Consider the following 16,672-nt stretch of genomic DNA (forward strand, 5'->3'; position numbering starts at 1 on the left):
CTTGAAGAGAGCCAAGGCTGCTGGATGTTTGCAGAGTAGAGAACTATGGCATCTCTATTTCCCTCCAGGTCTTGCATCTCTCTTTCTCTGTGCCCCATCTCTCTTTCTCTGTGCCCCATCTCGCTCTCTCTTTCTGCCTAGATCTCATATGCTGCTAGAGTACATATCTCAATCCTCTGCAGGGTCAGGTCCTGAGGACTGGGCAGGACAGTCAAGCCCCTCTCCCTCAAATCAACACCGACACCCACCTAATAACATCCACATGTTTTTTACACTTCCCTTTCCCAACGGCGTCGCTCGCGCTGCCTTCCTGACCCAGCTGATTAAATGTCAATGCCTCCGCTGCCATTTTCACACTGGGAGACCAACCTCTCTGACTCCTGCACATACAAAGAAATAGAGAGAGATTGTGAGAATGTGAGTTGAAGGAGTCAGGCGCAGGAGGGTAAATCACCGAATACAGAGTTTATTCCGTAGGACACAGTTACGCTGGATAGCGTCAACAAAATACAGGCACACGGGGAACAATATCCCCGGAAATACAAGGTACGGGTAGCTCAACCGAGCTACACTCAATTCACAAATAGCAATCACCCACAAGGACAAAGGGGGCAGAGGGAACACTTATACATGTACTAAGGAGGGGATATGAACCAGGTGTGTGTAATTGACAAGACAAGACAAATGGAATGATGAGATATGGCGCGGCAGTGGCTAGTAGGCCGGTGACGACGAATGCCGAAGCCTGCCCAAACAAGAAGGGGAGGCAGCCTCGGCGGAAGTCGTGACAGTACCCCCCCTTGATGCGCAGCTCCAGCAGCGCGCCGACCCCGGCCTCGGGGACGGCCAGGAGGACGCGGAGCTGGGCGAGCCGGATGGCGACGGTGGAAATCCCGCAACAGGGAGGGATCGAGGATATCCCTCACCGGGACACAGCACCGTTCCTCCGGACCGTACCCCTCCCACTCCACGAGGTACTGAAGGCCCCCTAACCGACGCTTCGAATCCAGGATGGAACGGACGGAGTACGCCCGGGTCCCCTCGATGTCCAGAGATGGCGGAGGGACCTCCCGCACCTCAGACCCCTGGAGAGGACCAGCTACCACCGGCCTGAGGAGAGACACATGAAACGAGGGGTTAATACAGTAATCAGGGGGAAGTAACAACCTATAGATGACCTTGTTGATTCTCCTCAGGACTTTAAACGGTCCCACAAACCGCGGGCTCAGCTTCCGGCAGGGCAGGCGGAGGGGCAGATTCCGGGTATAGCCAGACCCTATCACCCGGTACGAAGACCGGGGCCTCACTGCGGTGGCGGTCACCGTTGGCCTTCTGACGATGCACGGCGCGTTGAAGGTGGACGTGGGCAGCATTCCACGTCTCCTCCGCGCGCCGAAACCAGTCATCCACCGCAGGAGCCTCGGTCTGGCTCTGGTGCCACGGTGCCAGAACCTGTTGGTAACCCAACACACATTGAAATGGCGTTAGGTTAGTGGAGGAGTGCCGGAGAGAGTTCTGGGCATATTCGGCCCATGGCAAGAACACCGATCACTCCCCCGGCCGGTCCTGGCAGTAGGACCGCAGGATCTACCCACATCCTGATTTACCCGTTCCACCTGCCCATTAGACTCGGGGTGGAACCCAGATGTCAGGCTGACCGAGACCCCCAGACGTTCCATGAACGCCTTCCAGACCTTGGATGGGAACTGGGGACCCCTGTCAGACACTATATCCTCAGGTACCCCATAATGCCGGAAGACATGTGTAAACAGGGCCTCCGCAGTTTGCAGGGCTGTGGGGAGACCAGGCAGAGGAAAGAGGCGGCAGGCCTTGGAAAAGTGGTCCACAACGACCAGGATGGTGGTGTTACCTTGGGAGAGGGGAAGATCAGTCAGGAAATAAACACTTAGATGAGACCATGGTCGTTGTGGAATTGGTAAAGGTTGTAACTTACAGTGGGGAAAAAAAGTATTTAGTCAGCCACCAATTGTGCAAGTTCTCCAACTTAAAAAGATGAGAGAGGCCTGTAATTTCCATCATAGGTACACGTCAACTATGACAGACAAAATGAAAAAAAATATCCAGTAAATCACATTGTAGGATTTTTAATGAATTTATTTGCAAATTATGGTGGAAAATAAGTATTTGGTCAATAACAAAAGTTTCTCAATACTTTGTTATATACCCTTTGTTGGCAATGACACAGGTCAAACGTTTTCTGTAAGTCTTCACAAGGTTTTCACACACTGTTGCTGGTATTTTGGCCCATTCCTCCATGCAGATCTCCTCTAGAGCAGTGATGTTTTGGGGCTGTCGCTGGGCAACACGGACTTTCAACTCCCTCCAAAGATTTTCTATGGGGTTGAGATCTGGAGACTGGCTAGGCCACTCCAGGACCTTGAAATGCTTCTTACGAAGCCACTCCTTCGTTGTCCGGGCGGTGTGTTTAGGATCAATGTCATACTGAAAGACCCAGCCACGTTTCATCTTCAATGCCCTTGCTGACGGAAGGAGGTTTTCACTCAAAATCTCACGATACATGGCCCCATTCATTCTTTCCTTTACACGGATCAGTCGTCCCTGGTCCCTTTGCAGAAAAAAACAGCCCCAAAGCATGATGTTTCCACCCCCATGCTTCACAGTAGGTATGGTGTTCTTTGGATGCAACTCAGCATTCTTTGTCCTCCAAACACGACAAGTTGAGTTTTTACCAAAAAGTTATATTTTGGTTTCATCTGACCATATGACATTCTCCCAATCCTCTTCTGGATCATCCAAATGCACTCTAGCAAACTTCAGACGGGCCTGGATATGTACTGGCTTAAGCAGGGGGACACGTCTTGCACTGCAGGATTTGAGTCCCTGGCGGCGTAGTGTGTTACTGATGGTAGGCTTTGTTACTTTGGTTCCAGCTCTCTGCAAGTCATTCACTAGGTCCCCCCGTGTGGTTCCCACGGGGTGAGATCTTGCGTGGAGCCCCAGATCGAGGGAGATTATCAGTGGTCTTGTATGTCTTCCATTTCCTAATAATTGCTCCCACAGTTGATTTACTGTTTGAGGTTGTGGACAGGTGTCTATTATACTGATAACAAGTTCAAACAGGTGCCATTAATACAGGTAACGAGTGGAGGACAGAGGAGCCTCTTAAAGAAGAAGTTACAGGTCTGTGAGAGCCAGAAATCTTGCTTGATTGTAGGTGACCAAATACTTATTTTCCACCATAATTTGCAAATAAATTCATTAAAAATCCTACAATGTGATTTTCTTGATTTTTTCCCCTCAATTTGTCTGTCAAAGTTGACGTGTACCTATGATGAAAATTACAGGCCTCTCTCATCTTTTTAAGTGGGAGAACTTGCACAATTGGTGGCTGACTAAATACTTTTTTTCCCCACTGTACCTGCTGGGAGGTGCCTAGGTGCCTTACTCTGGGCGCACGCCGAGCAGGAGGAGACTGCTCTATATCCGCGTCCATCGCACATACTACCGGCGCCACAATGCAGGAAGCCGGGAGTATGGGGGTGTTGTCTATGGGCCTCTCCTCTGTGTCATACAGCCGTGACAATGCATCTGCCTTCACATTCTTCGTACCCGGGATATATGACAGTGTAAAATCGAACCGGGTGAAGAATAGGGCCCACCTGGCCTGGTGAGGATTCAGTCTCCTCGCTGCCCGGATGTACTCCAGGTTACGATGGTCCGTCCAGATGAGGAAAGGGTGTTTCGCCCCCTCAAGCCAATGCCTCCATACGGTCAAAGCTCGGACAACAGCCAACAGCTCCCGACCAATGTTGTAGTTCTGCTCCGCCGGGCTGAGCTTCTTAGAGAAGAAGGCACAGGGGCGGAGCTTGGGTGGCGTGCCCGAGCGTTGAGATAGGACTGCGCCTATCCCTAACTCGGACACATCCACCTCCACTACGAACGGTAGTGATGGATCGGGGTGGACCAGTACCGGGGCTGAGGTGAACAGACCCCTCAGTTTCCTGAAGGTCAGCGTCAGCAGACCAGCGGAGCCGGGACGGCCCACCCTTCAACAGAAATGTAAATGGGAGCTGCGACCTTGCCAAAGCTCCGGATAAACCTCCGATAGTATTTGGCAAAGCCCAGAAAGCGCTGCACCTCCTTAACCGTGGTGAGAGTCGGCCAATTACGCACGGCTGAAATGCGATCCCCCTCTATCTCCACCCCTGAGGTGGTAATGTGGTATCCGAGGAAGGAGACGGACTGTTGGAAAAACATAAATTTCTCTGCCTTGGCATAAAGGTCATTTTCCAACAGTCGGGGCAGCACTTTGCGAACCAGGGACACATGCTCGCCGCGCGTAGCGGAATACACCAGAATGTCATCGATGTAGACCACTACACCGCGACCAAGCATGTCCCGAAACACCTCGTTCACAAAGGGCTGGAAGATGGATGGAGCATTCATCAAACCATAGGGCATCACCAGGTATTCATAATGCCCCGTGGTTGTGCTGAATGTTGTCTTCCACTCATCCCCCTCCCGAACACGCACCAGGTTGTACGCACTCCTGAGATCTAATTTGGTGAAGAAGCGTGCCCCATGCATTGACTCGATCACTGACGGAATGAGGGGGAGAGGATAACTAAATCTAATCGTCTCCAGTGGTCGATAATCAATGCAAGGGCGCAGACCGCCGTCTTTCTTCTTCACAAAGAAGAAACTCGAGGAGGTGGGTGAAGTGGAGGGATGTATATACCCCTGGTGCAGGGACTCGGTGACGTATGTTTCCATAGCCGCCATTTCAGACTACGACAGGGGGTACACATGACTCCTGGGAGGTACAGTGTCTACCCAGAGGTTTATCGCGCAATCCCCCGCGCGATGAGGTGGTACCTTGGTAGCCTGCGTCTTTGAAAACGCGTGTGCCAAATCAAGGTATTCGGGGGGAATGCGCATGGTGGAGGTACTGTCTGGACTTTCCACCATGGTTGCACCAACGGAAACACCTAGACACCAACCCTGACACTCTCGTGATCACCCCGTGAGAACCCTCTGTGGCCATGAAAAGGTGGGGTTGTGGAGTGCTAACCAAGGGATACCTAATACCACAGGGAAAGCAGGGGACTCAATAATAAAAAAGTGATCTGCTCACAATGATTCTCCTGGGTAATCATGGTGACTGGTGCAGTAACTTCCTGAACAAACCCAGACCCTAATGGTCGACTATCAAGTGCTCTGATGGGGAGTGGAATGGATAGGGGAACCAATGAAATAGCTAGACGGCGTGAGAATGCCCATAAAGTTCCCAGCTGTGCCTGAATAGACTAGCGCCTTACACTGGTGGACTACCATGTGATCGGGAAAGTAGATGGGTAGGGTACAGTGCGCAGCAGAGGGCTCTGAATGAGTGTGGGTGTTTGATACCTGGGGTGATGCGAGAGTGCCCTGCCTGCCACCTCCAGACCCAAAAGAGCGTTGACTGCGACGTGTGGTGTACTGTTGCTGTCGTCCTCCTCTCTCTCGGATGGTGGCTCCACCCAGCTCCATCAGCTCGGGATCCGAGTCGGCCGGGGTGGGAACGAGCAGACCCCTTCCAGGACGTCCTCTGGCTTCCAGCAGGTTGTCCCAATGGATTGCCATGTCCACCAGTTCCGTGAAAGACAACATGGTGTCCCGGCAAGCTAGCTCCCGTCGGACATCCTCCCACAGATGGCACCGGAAATGTTCGATAAGGGCCCGCTCATTCCACCCGAGTCCGAAACTCCAAAGCGAAGTCCTGCACGGTCCTTGTCCCCTGCCTCAGGTGGACCAGCCGCTCGCCCGCCTCTCGACCCTCGGGCGGGTGATCGAAGACCGCCCGAAAGAGGCGAGCGAACTCCCCGTAGTTCTCCAACACTGCTACTCCTTCGTTCCACACCGCGTTGGCCCACTCCAGGGCTTTCCCCGAGATGCAGGAGACGAGGGCGGACACCTTCTCCCGCTCCGATGGGGCCGGCCTGATACTGGAGAAATAGAGCTCCAGTTGGAGGAGGAATCCTTGGCAGAGCGCCGCCGTCCCATCGAACTCCCGTGGTCGGGATATCTGGATCCCTCCGGGTGCTGGGGTGTGGGTGGCTGGATCCGGTTGGCCAGCTGGTCTTGACAGATCGGGTCCTCTCCTCTCCGGGCATTGGACGACCTTGAAGAACCCGATCCATCGCTTCCCACAAGCTGACTCCATAGTGCGGGAGGATGATTCTGTGAGAATGTGATTTAAAGTAGTCAGGCGCAGGAGGGTAAATCACTGAATACAGAGTTTATTCCGTAGGACACAGTTACGCTGGATAGCGTCAACAAAATACAGGCACACAGGGAACAATATCCCCGGAAATACAAGGTACGGGTATGTGATGAGGTGTGAATGACGGAGTCAGGCACCGAAAGGTAAAACACCGAAATCCAGAGTTTATTCAGCGCAGCAAGTGTCAAAACGAAACTAGCACAACGGAAAAATCCACCTTGGCTACATACAAGGAAAGAGTAGCTCAACTGAGCTACTCGCTCTCACAATGAACAATCACTCACAAAGGACAAGGGGGCAGAGGGAACACTTATACACAGACTAATGAGGGAATGAGTACCAGGTGTGTGTGGTTGACAAGACAAGACAAATGGAGTGATGATAAATGGAGTGGTAGTGGCTAGTAAGCCGGTGACGACGAACACCGAAACCTGCCCGAGCTAGGAGGAGGGGTAGCCTCGGCTGAATTCGTGACAGGGTAGCTCAACCGAGCTACACTCAACTCACAATTAACAATCACCCACAAGGACAAAGAGGGCAGAGGGAACACTTATACATGTACTAATGAGGGGATATGAACCAGGTGTGTGTAATTGACAAGACAAGACAAATGGAATGATGAGATGAGGAGCGGCAGTGGCTAGAAGGCCGGTGACGACGAACGCCGAAGCCTGCCCGAACAAGGAGGGGAGGCAGCTTTGGAGGAAGTCGTGACAGAGATGGAGAAGATGGAGATGGACAGAATGAGGGAAAAAAGGAGAGTCTGAACTGGAGTAAGAAAATCAAACAAACGGGTTAGAAAAAACACACAAAAGCCGTTTTCTCTCTTAAATAAATTCCACTGCCATCTTGTGCATTTGGCTCTAGGCCCCATCTGTGTCCCAGCTGCTAGCGGAGGGGAGCGACGGTCCTTCTGCACTACAGAGCAACAGTGGTAATTGCTAGTGGAAGATATTAAATGCAGTCGATGAAAATGTTTACTGGCAATGAATATGCATAACGATGAGTAGGAAATGAAACCACAAGATTAAAAAGGAGAGGAGAGGGGGCTTGTTTACCACGGTGAGGAAAGAGTGAAAGAGAAAATAGGAAGAGTAGAGGAGAGAGAGAGAGGGGGGGAGGGAGAGAGAGAAGGGTGATGGAGGAGAGGAGTGAGAGAGTGAGGGTGGGTGTGAGAGAGAGGGAGAGAGAAAGAGGGTGTGAGAGAGAGAGAGAGAGAGAGAGAGAGAGAGAGAGAGAGAGAGAGAGAGGAATGTCAGTTGGCCCCATGCCTGAAATGGGAAGGAGAAACCTTTGGACAAGGCATTAGAGAGAAAAACAGATGGTTTGTGAACCTTTTATTAGGCAGAAAAAAATATTAATCAAGCCTAGCCTGGAAATGGCAGTTTGTTTTTTGTTGCACTGCAATTCTTTAAGCAGAATATTTTTTTTTTTTTTTGTGTGTGTGTGTTGTTTTTTTAAAGGTGTAATGGTGGTTTATATATTTTGTCATGGTGGAGAAAGCAGCTTGCACACTCTATCCTCTTCTCTATCCCCCCTCCTCTATCCTGTCCTCTATCCTCTCTCATCTATCCCCCTCTCCTCTATCCCCCCTCCTCTATCCTGTCCTCTATCCTCTCTCATCTATCCCCCTCTCCTCTATCCCCCCTCCTCTATCCTCCCTCCTCTATCCCCTCTCCTCTATCCCCTCTCCTCTATCCCCCTCTCCTCTATCCCCTCTCCTCTATCCCCCTCTCCTCTATCCCCTCTCCTCTATCCCCTCTCCTCTATCCCCTCTCCTCTATCCCCCTCTCCTCTATCCCCTCTCCTCTATCCCCCTCTCCTCTATCCCCCTCTCCTCTATCCCCTCTCTCTATCCCCCTCCTCTATCCCTCCTCCTCTATCCCCCTCCTCTTTCCCCCCTCTATCCCCCCCTCTCCTCTATCCCCCTCCTCTATCCTCCCTCCTCTATCCCCTCTCCTCTATCCCCTCTCTCCTCTATCCCCCTCTCCTCTATCCCCCTCCTCTATCCCCCTCTCTATCCCCCCTCCTCTATCCCTCTCTCTCTATCCCCCCTCCTCTTTCCCCCCTCCTCTATCCCCCTCTCCTCTATCCCCCCTCCTCTATCCCCTCTCCTCTATCCCCCCTCCTCTATCCCCCCTCCTCTATCCCCCCTACTTTATCCCCCCCTCCCTCTATCCCCTCTCCTCTATCCCCCTCCTCTATCCCCTCTCCTCTATCCCCCCTCCTCTATCCCCCTCTCCTCTATCCCCCCTCCTCTATCCCCCCTCCTCATCCCCCTACTTTATCCCCCTCCTCTATCCCCTCTCCTCTATCCCCTCTCCTCTATCCCCTCTCCTTTATCCCCCTCCTCTATCCCCCTCCTCTACCCCCTCCTCTACCCCTCTCCTCTATCCCACCCTCCTCTATCCCACCCTCCTCATCCCTTCTCCTCTATCCCCCCCTCCTCTACCCCCCTCCTCTATCCCCCTCTCCCCCTCTCCCCCTCCTCTATCCCCTCTCTCCTCTATCTCCCCCTCCTCTATCCCCCCTCTCCTCTATCCCCTCTCCTCTATCCCCCTCTCCTCTATCCCCTCTCCTCTATCCCCTCTCCTCTATCCCCTCTCCTCTATCCCCCTCCTCTCTCCCCTCTCCTCTATCCCCCTCTCCTCTACCCCCTCCTCTATCCCCCTCTCCTCTATCCCACCCTCCTCTATCCCCCTCTCCTCTATCCCCCCTCCTCTATCCCCCCTCCTCTATCCCCTCTCCTCTATCCCCTCTCCTCTATCCTCCCTCCTCTATCCCCTCTCCTCTATCCTCCCTACTCTCTCCCTTCTCCTCTATCCCCCCTCCTCTATCCCCTCTCCTCTATCCTCCCTCCTCTATCCCCTCTCCTCTATCCCCCCTCCTCTATCCCTCTCTCCTCTATCCCCCCTCCTCTTTCCCCCCTCCTCTATCCCCTTCTCCTCTATCCCCCTCCTCTATCCCTCTCCTCTATCCTCCTCCTCTATCCCCCCTCCTATCCTCCCTCCTCTATCCCCTCTCCTCTATCCCTCTCTCCTCTATCCCCCTCTCCTCTATCCCCCCTCCTCTATCCCCTCTCTATCCCCCTCCTCTATCCCTCTCTCCTCTATCCCCCTCCTCTTTCCCTCCTCTATCCCCTCTCCTCTATCCCCCTCCTCTATCCCCTCTCCTCTATCCCCCTCCTCTATCCCCCTCCTCTATCCCCCCCTACTTTATCCCCCTCCTCTATCCCTCTCCTCTATCCCCCCTCCTCTATCCCCTCTCCTCTATCCCCCCTCTATCCCCTCTCCTCTATCCCCCCTCCTCTATCCCCCCTCCTCTATCCCCCCTACTTTATCCCCCCTCCTCTATCCCCTCTCCTCTATCCCCTCTCCTCTATCCCCTCTCCTTTATCCCCCTCCTCTATCCCCCCTCCTCTATCCCCCCTCCTCTATCCCCTCTCCTCTATCCCACCCTCCTCTATCCCACCCTCCTCTATCCCTTCTCCTCTATCCCCCCTCCTCTACCCCCCCTCCTCTATCCCCCTCTCCTCTATCCCCCCCTCCTCTATCCCCTCTCCTCTATCCCCCCTCCTCTATCCCCCTCTCCTCTATCCCTCTCCTCTATCCCCCTCTCCTCTATCCCCTCTCCTCTATCCCCTCTCCTCTATCCCCTCTCCTCTATCCCCCTCCTCTCCCTTCTCCTCTATCCCCCCTCTCCTCTACCCCCCTCCTCTATCCCCCTCTCCTCTATCCCACCCTCCTCTATCCCCTCTCCTCTATCCCCCTCCTCTATCCCCCTCTCCTCTATCCCCTCTCCTCTATCCCCTCTCCTCTATCCCCCTCCTCTATCCCCCTCTCCTCTATCCCCTCTCCTCTATCCCCTCTCCTCTATCCCCCCTCCTCTCTCCCTTCTCCTCTATCCCCCTCTCCTCTATCCCCCCTCCTCTCTCCCCTCTCCTCTATCCCCTCTCCTCTATCCCCCCTCCTCTATCCCCTCTGCTTCTTTGTTACTCCAAATATGTTTCTAGTAGCTCTGGTGCAGGTTGACAGAACGACAGCAGCAGCAGCGATGTCTTCCTCCTTCTGGAAATGGCCCCCAAGGCTACATCCTCTAGCTGGGTCTGCCAAGGTAACAGCCAAGGCTACATCCTCTAGCTGGGTCTGCCAAGGTAACAGCCAAGGCTACATCCTCTAGCTGGGTCTGCCAAGGTAACAGCCAAGGCTACATCCTCTAGCTGGGTCTGCCACGGTAACAGCCAAGGCTACATCCTCTAGCTGGGTCTGCCAAGGTAACAGCCAAGGCTACATCCTCTAGCTGGGTCTGCCACGGTAACAGCCAAGGCTACATCCTCTAGCTGGGTCTGCCACGGTAACAGCCAAGGCTACATCCTCTAGCTGGGTCTGCCACGGTAACAGCCAAGGCTACATCCTCTAGCTGGGTCTGCCACGGTAACAGCCAAGGCTACATCCTCTAGCTGGGTCTGCCACGGTAACAGCCAAGGCTACATCCTCTAGCTGGGTCTGCCAAGGTAACAGCCAAGGCTACATCCTCTAGCTGGGTCTGCCACGGTAACAGCCAAGGCTACATCCTCTAGCTGGGTCTGCCACGGTAACAGCCAAGGCTACATCCTCTAGCTGGGTCTGCCACGGTAACAGCCAAGGCTACATCCTCTAGCTGGGTCTGCCACGGTAACAGCCAAGGCTACATCCCCTAGCTGGGTCTGCCAAGGTAACAGCTATGCATTTATTGTTATGAAGCACGAACAGAAAGGACTCAAATTCATATCCACCATTTGTGCTCTGCTGGGAGTGAGACCAGCTGTGTCTACCAGACAGAGTCAGAGACTGGTGTGTCCGGTATGTATGTGTGTCCTGACCGCCTCGCCTCTCTGTAAAATAAGGACGTTTTGTTTCACACTGGGGGGAATGAGAACAGAGTTGGGGTTGGCAGCGGGTTCTGGCCCGGCTGGAAATAGTGTTGTAAGGAATGATCTAGATTTACCAACAGACACATGACCAAAACAGAAACAGAAATGGAAACGGAGCATCCCAACTCACCACTATTATCTATGGACTATGCTTAGTGAGGACAGGGGTAAGAACATCTCTAGTTACCATTATTATCTATTTTGGTATTTGGTATTTTATTAGGATCCCCATTAGCTGTTGCAAAAGCAGCAGCTACTCTTCCTGGGGTTCCACACAAAAACATGAAACATGACATAATACAGAACATGAATAGACAAGAACAGCTCAAGGACACAACTACATGCATTCTTTTTTAAAAGGCACACGTAGCCAACACATCAACACATACACACAAACTATCTAGGTCAAATAGAATGCATCTACGGACTATGCTTAGTGAGAACAGGGGTAAGAACATCACTTTTCATTCATCCCTCTTTCAGTAACTGTAGCATGTTAGAGATGGCCCATATGGTATTTAACAAGGCCCAGAGTATAAGTCTATTTAAAAGATTAAAACAAAATTCAAATATAAACACTTTTTTTCACAGATGTATAATTTGTTATTCATTAATTACTTAGTTTCTCTCTCTTTGTAGTGTGTCGACTGTATCACTAAAGATTATTTAGATCATTTCCTTTTAATAAGTAAAAATGCATTATAAAAAATAAAATAAATGTGCTGCCGGAGCCCGTTCAATAGTCCAGGTTCTCCCTCTACCATTAAATCCCATAGCAGGACGGGAGGCAGGAAACCATATTTGGAAACAACACAAGAAACAATTAGCCATAATTAAACATCACAGAATACATTGGCAGATTTGGGATTCGTAAAAGCAATTTAAGTTCTACGGAACCTTGGCATTGCCATAAAGTATATTACAAATTAGGGGTTCGTTTAGGATTTGGCTGGCTTTTCTGTTGGTGGGTCCAACCCGTCAGTGTTGCCTTCATTAAAACAGTAGCGATGCTCAGCCGCCAAACATACGTTGTGTGTGTGTACTCTGTGTGTGTTTGTGTCGTGTGTGTGTGTGTGTGTGTGTGTGTGTGTATACACTGTGCCATCCAATGTGGTGCTCTCCTCTCTCTTGGCCTGCTTTGATCGGCTTCCCAAAATAATTTACAGTTAAATGCTCCTGCCATATCGTAGGTCTGGTTTTCAACATTTAAAAAAAAGCGTACACTGGATTAATATTGCAAAATATGATTAGACAATAGAAAACAAGGTAACACTTTATTTGGATAGTCCCAAGTAGATGGTTTGTAGATGTTCAGTAGATGTTCAACAGCTGTCAACTAATTTTCAACTAACTATCTACTAATCCTAACCCTAACCTTAACCCTTATCCTAACCTTAAACTTAACCCATACCCTAACCCTTATTCTAACCCTAACCCTAACCTAAGATATGTTGTAGATAGTATGTTTCTTATCAATAGATACTTTGTTGATATATAGATCTACAGTGCATTTGGAAAGTATTCAGACCCCTTGACTTTTTCCACATTTTGTGCCTTATTCTAAAATGGATTAAAAAAAAAAATATCCCTCATCAATCTACACACAATACCCCACAATGACAAAGCGAAAACAGGTTTTTCGATTTTTTTGCAAATGTATTATTATTATTAAAAATAAAAAACAGAAATACCTTATTTGCATAAGTATTCAGACCCTTTTCTAGACTTGAAATTGAGCTCAGGTGCTTCGTGTTTCCATTGATCATCATTGAGATGCTTCTACAACTTGATTGGAGTCCACCTGTGGTAAATGCAATTGATTGGACACGATTTGGAAAGGCACACACCTGTCTATATAAGGTCCCACAGTTGACAGTGCATGTCAGAGCAAAAACCAAGCCATGAGGTCGAAGGAATTGTCCGTAGAGCTCCGAGACAGGATTGCGTCGAAGCACAGATCTGGGGAAGGGTACCAAAAACTTTCTGCAGCATTGAAGGTCCCCAAGAACATCATTCTTAAATGGAAGAAGTTTGGAACCACCAAGACTCTTCCTAGAGCTGGCCACCCGGCCAAACAGAGAAATCGGGGGAGAAGGGCCTTGGTCAGGGAGGTGACCGAGAATCCGATGGTCACTCTGTCACTCTGACCATGAGAAACAAGATTCTCTGGTCTGATGAAACCAAGATTAAACTCTTTGGCCTGAATGCCAAGCGTCACGTCTGGATGAAACCTGGCACCATCCCTACGGTGAAGCATGGTGGTGGCAGCATCATGCTGTGGGGATGTTTTTCCAGCGGCAGGGACTGGGAGACTAGTCAGGATTGAGGGAAAGATGAACGGAGGAAAGTACAGAGAGATCCTTGATGAAGACCTGCCTCAGAGCGCTCAGGACCTCAGACTGGGGCGAAGGTTCACCTTCCAACAGGACAACGACCCTAAGCACACAGCCACGACAACGCAGGAGTTATGTAGAAATGTACACGTTTTGTGCTCTTGTAGGAAGCAATCACTCCCCTATTGCTGACTACAAATTATCTATAACTGGGCTAATAACTCACTAACTAGCAAAGGATATGAACACATGGCTCTTGCTTTGATCTCAAAACAAGCGCATCTACTCACGACCGCTCATGTTGCAAACACAGTCCAGTTCAAAGTAAATAGCAGAGATCCATATATGGCAATGGTCTATTTGCATATAGGCCTACTGCAGCTGTGATTGGTTATGCCCCACCGGTCTGTGTAGAGTATGCTCAATAGAATCCAACTCCGATGCGTTCTGCCTACAACAAAAATCTCTTGCATAGTTTGTTTTGTTTCGGTATGTTGCACTGAAAAGTGGCTAATATTGCGTTGATTAGATCACAATTACCACAGTAAAGGGAAACGTTGACAGTGTTAAATAACAGGGAAAACTCTGGAAAGTTGAGTGAAGTTCAATCTCGTCTCTCTCTCCATGGGCCTATGCAGCATTCAAATCAAATCATATTTTGGTTTTAAACACGTGTGTGTGTGTATGTGTGTGTGTGTGTGTGTGTGCGTGCGTGTGCGTGTGCGTGTGCGTGTGTGTGTGTGTGTGTGTGTGTGTGTGTGTGCGTGTGTGTGTGTGTGTGTGTGTGTGTGTGTGTGCGTGCGTGCGTGCGTGTGTGTGTGTGTGTGTGCGTGCGTGCAGTCGTGTGTTTACGTTACGTTACCATCTTTGAGTCATTTATTAATAGATTGTTCATTAACAGTGAGAGAAGCTCTGCCGCCTTGGAGCTCTGCCGTGATGTCACATGAGAGTTGGAAGAAAATGTCTGAGATTTTTCACTCTGATGTAAAACTTAAGAAGTAAGAAGTACATGGGCTGTGGCCCATAGTGTACTACTGTCTATATGGAATAGGGTGACCTTTGGGACAAAGCACCAGTCACACCACACCATGTCAGACTGTGTCTGGGGCTCTGATCCATCAGGTCCGACTTCTAACCCACATTACCTCCGTATAGACCTTCTCATGGAGAACTGTTGCATGAGGTGGCTGGAGTTTCTACACCCTTAGAAAAAAAGGATTCCAAAACCCTATGTGGAAAGGGTTCTGCATGGAACCCAAAAGGGTTCTACCTGGAACCAAAAAGGGTTCGTCAAAGGGTTCTCCTATTGGGACAGCCGAAGAACCCTTTAAGGTTCTAAATGGCACCTTTTTTTTCTAAGAACGTGCAGCTACACTTTGGTTACTGTGGTTAGTGATAATGATCCCCAGAATCCATTAATTTCTCTCTCTCTCTCTCTCTCTCTCTCTCTCTCTCTCTCTCTCTCTCTCTCTCTCTCTCACACTCTCTCTCTCTCTCTCTCTCTCTCTCTCTCTCTTTCTCTCTTTCTTTCTTTCTCTCGCTCTCTCTCTCTCTCCAACTCTCTCTCTCTCCTTCTCTCTCTTTCTCTCTCTCTCTCTCCCTGTCTCTCTCTCTCTCTCTCTCTCTCTCTCTCTCTCTCTCTCTCTCTCTCTCTCTCTCTCTCTCTCTCTCTCTCTCTCTCGCTCTCATTCTCTCTCTCTCTCTCTCTCGCTCTCTTTTCTCCCCGATCCTCACACAGTTATTTCTATCATAACAGCATATCTAGGGCCCACCCTCAGTAAGAGGCTCACTGCCACTGGCTTCCTGTGGTCTCTATTGACGCCAGGTGAAATGAGGTGTTATTGAGCTCTTTCACCACTGATGGAGGCGGTGTCGCTCTCCCCATGGTGCTATCGGAGGGCTCACACACCTGCATCTCTCACAGACCTGGTTGGTTGGTGCTCTGGTTCTCACACCAAAGATGCTGCTAGAGTAATGACCCATCAGTAATAACCTCCTCTCTCTCCCAGGCGCCTCCGGTTCAGCGCTCTGTCCTCCTCCTGTCACCATACCCTTCTCCTCGCCCCCGCACACACCACTCCCTCTGTGGGGAGCAACGTGCAACGAGCGATGACAAGCTGCCATATGAATGAATCTGTATGTCAACGGATGGATGGATGGGGATCCAGAATCGATTATTACCACTATGAGGAGGAGGTGTTCGCACATTGCTCTCACTTCATCATTTACTTTATATACCAGTCACGTTGTATAATGATTTTAAGACAGGCGCAGAAATACGTATTAGAGGTTTTATTTACTCCACCCAACGCAAACACGTATATATATACAAAAGGGAAGTAACCCAAACAAAGAGTGAGGTGTAACCTCTACACAATACACGGGACGAGACCCGTAAACAACCAGAGCACTATACACCGTACTCACGAGACCAACGGACATGGGACAATAATCAACAAGGACAATGGGGAACAGAGGGCACATATATACACATACTGTCACGTCTTCTCATGATTTGGTTTGGTCTAATTGTGTTGCTGTTTGTGAACAGAGCCCCAGTGTCACGTCTCCTCCCGATGCTCCCCTCCGGCGCTCTGATTCGCCGGTCTACGGAGCCACCGGTCTGAGCACACCACCTCGGCAACACCGGAATGGAAACCCAACGCACCCTAATCACCTCCAGCGCACCCACACCTCATCATCTCATCACCACCCCTATTTAGCCCTGGACTGTTCTGGATGATGTTGTGTGTGATTGTTTAGCTTCGTGTCGTTTACTCTCTCTCTGTTATTTCTCTTTGTCATTGTTTAAGTAAACCTTGACCTTGTTAATTCCTGTGTCTGCGTCCTGCCTCTTCGTATACTCAGTACTCGTCACACATACTGATCAGGGGGAATAGGAATCAGGTGTGCTTAATGAGACAAGACAGTCCGGGGTTGGTGGTAATGATCCATGTCAGTGACGCCTAGAAAGCCGTTGACGTAGACCTCCGGAACTGGTGAACGGACTGAGCAGCAGTACCGGGGGGATCCGTGACAATACCGGTGTGGTATGTTTAGATTTCATCATTTACTTTTTTAATGTTTTAAATCCCAATTTTGGGATAAGCTCAATATCAGGACGATATTGCCACTCCTATCTGCCATATTTTCGATTTAAGACTTGACATTATCGATCATAGT

General features: G+C 50.3%; 1 protein-coding gene across 1 annotated transcript in view; it reads right to left on the bottom strand.

Annotated features, from left to right (window-relative positions):
* Positions 1 to 323: 323 nt before the first annotated feature.
* The window catches only part of LOC121574506 (vegetative cell wall protein gp1-like), a 52,802-nt gene continuing 36,453 nt past the window's right edge, over positions 324 to 16,672 (bottom strand). Inside the window, exon 3 of the mRNA XM_041887116.2 lies at positions 324 to 380. Coding sequence (XP_041743050.2) covers positions 324 to 380 — 57 coding nt within the window. The remainder of the gene's footprint in view (positions 381 to 16,672) is intronic.

The sequence above is a fragment of the Coregonus clupeaformis genome, unplaced genomic scaffold (genome assembly GCF_020615455.1).
Source record: "Coregonus clupeaformis isolate EN_2021a unplaced genomic scaffold, ASM2061545v1 scaf0121, whole genome shotgun sequence".
NCBI lineage: Eukaryota > Metazoa > Chordata > Actinopteri > Salmoniformes > Salmonidae > Coregonus > Coregonus clupeaformis.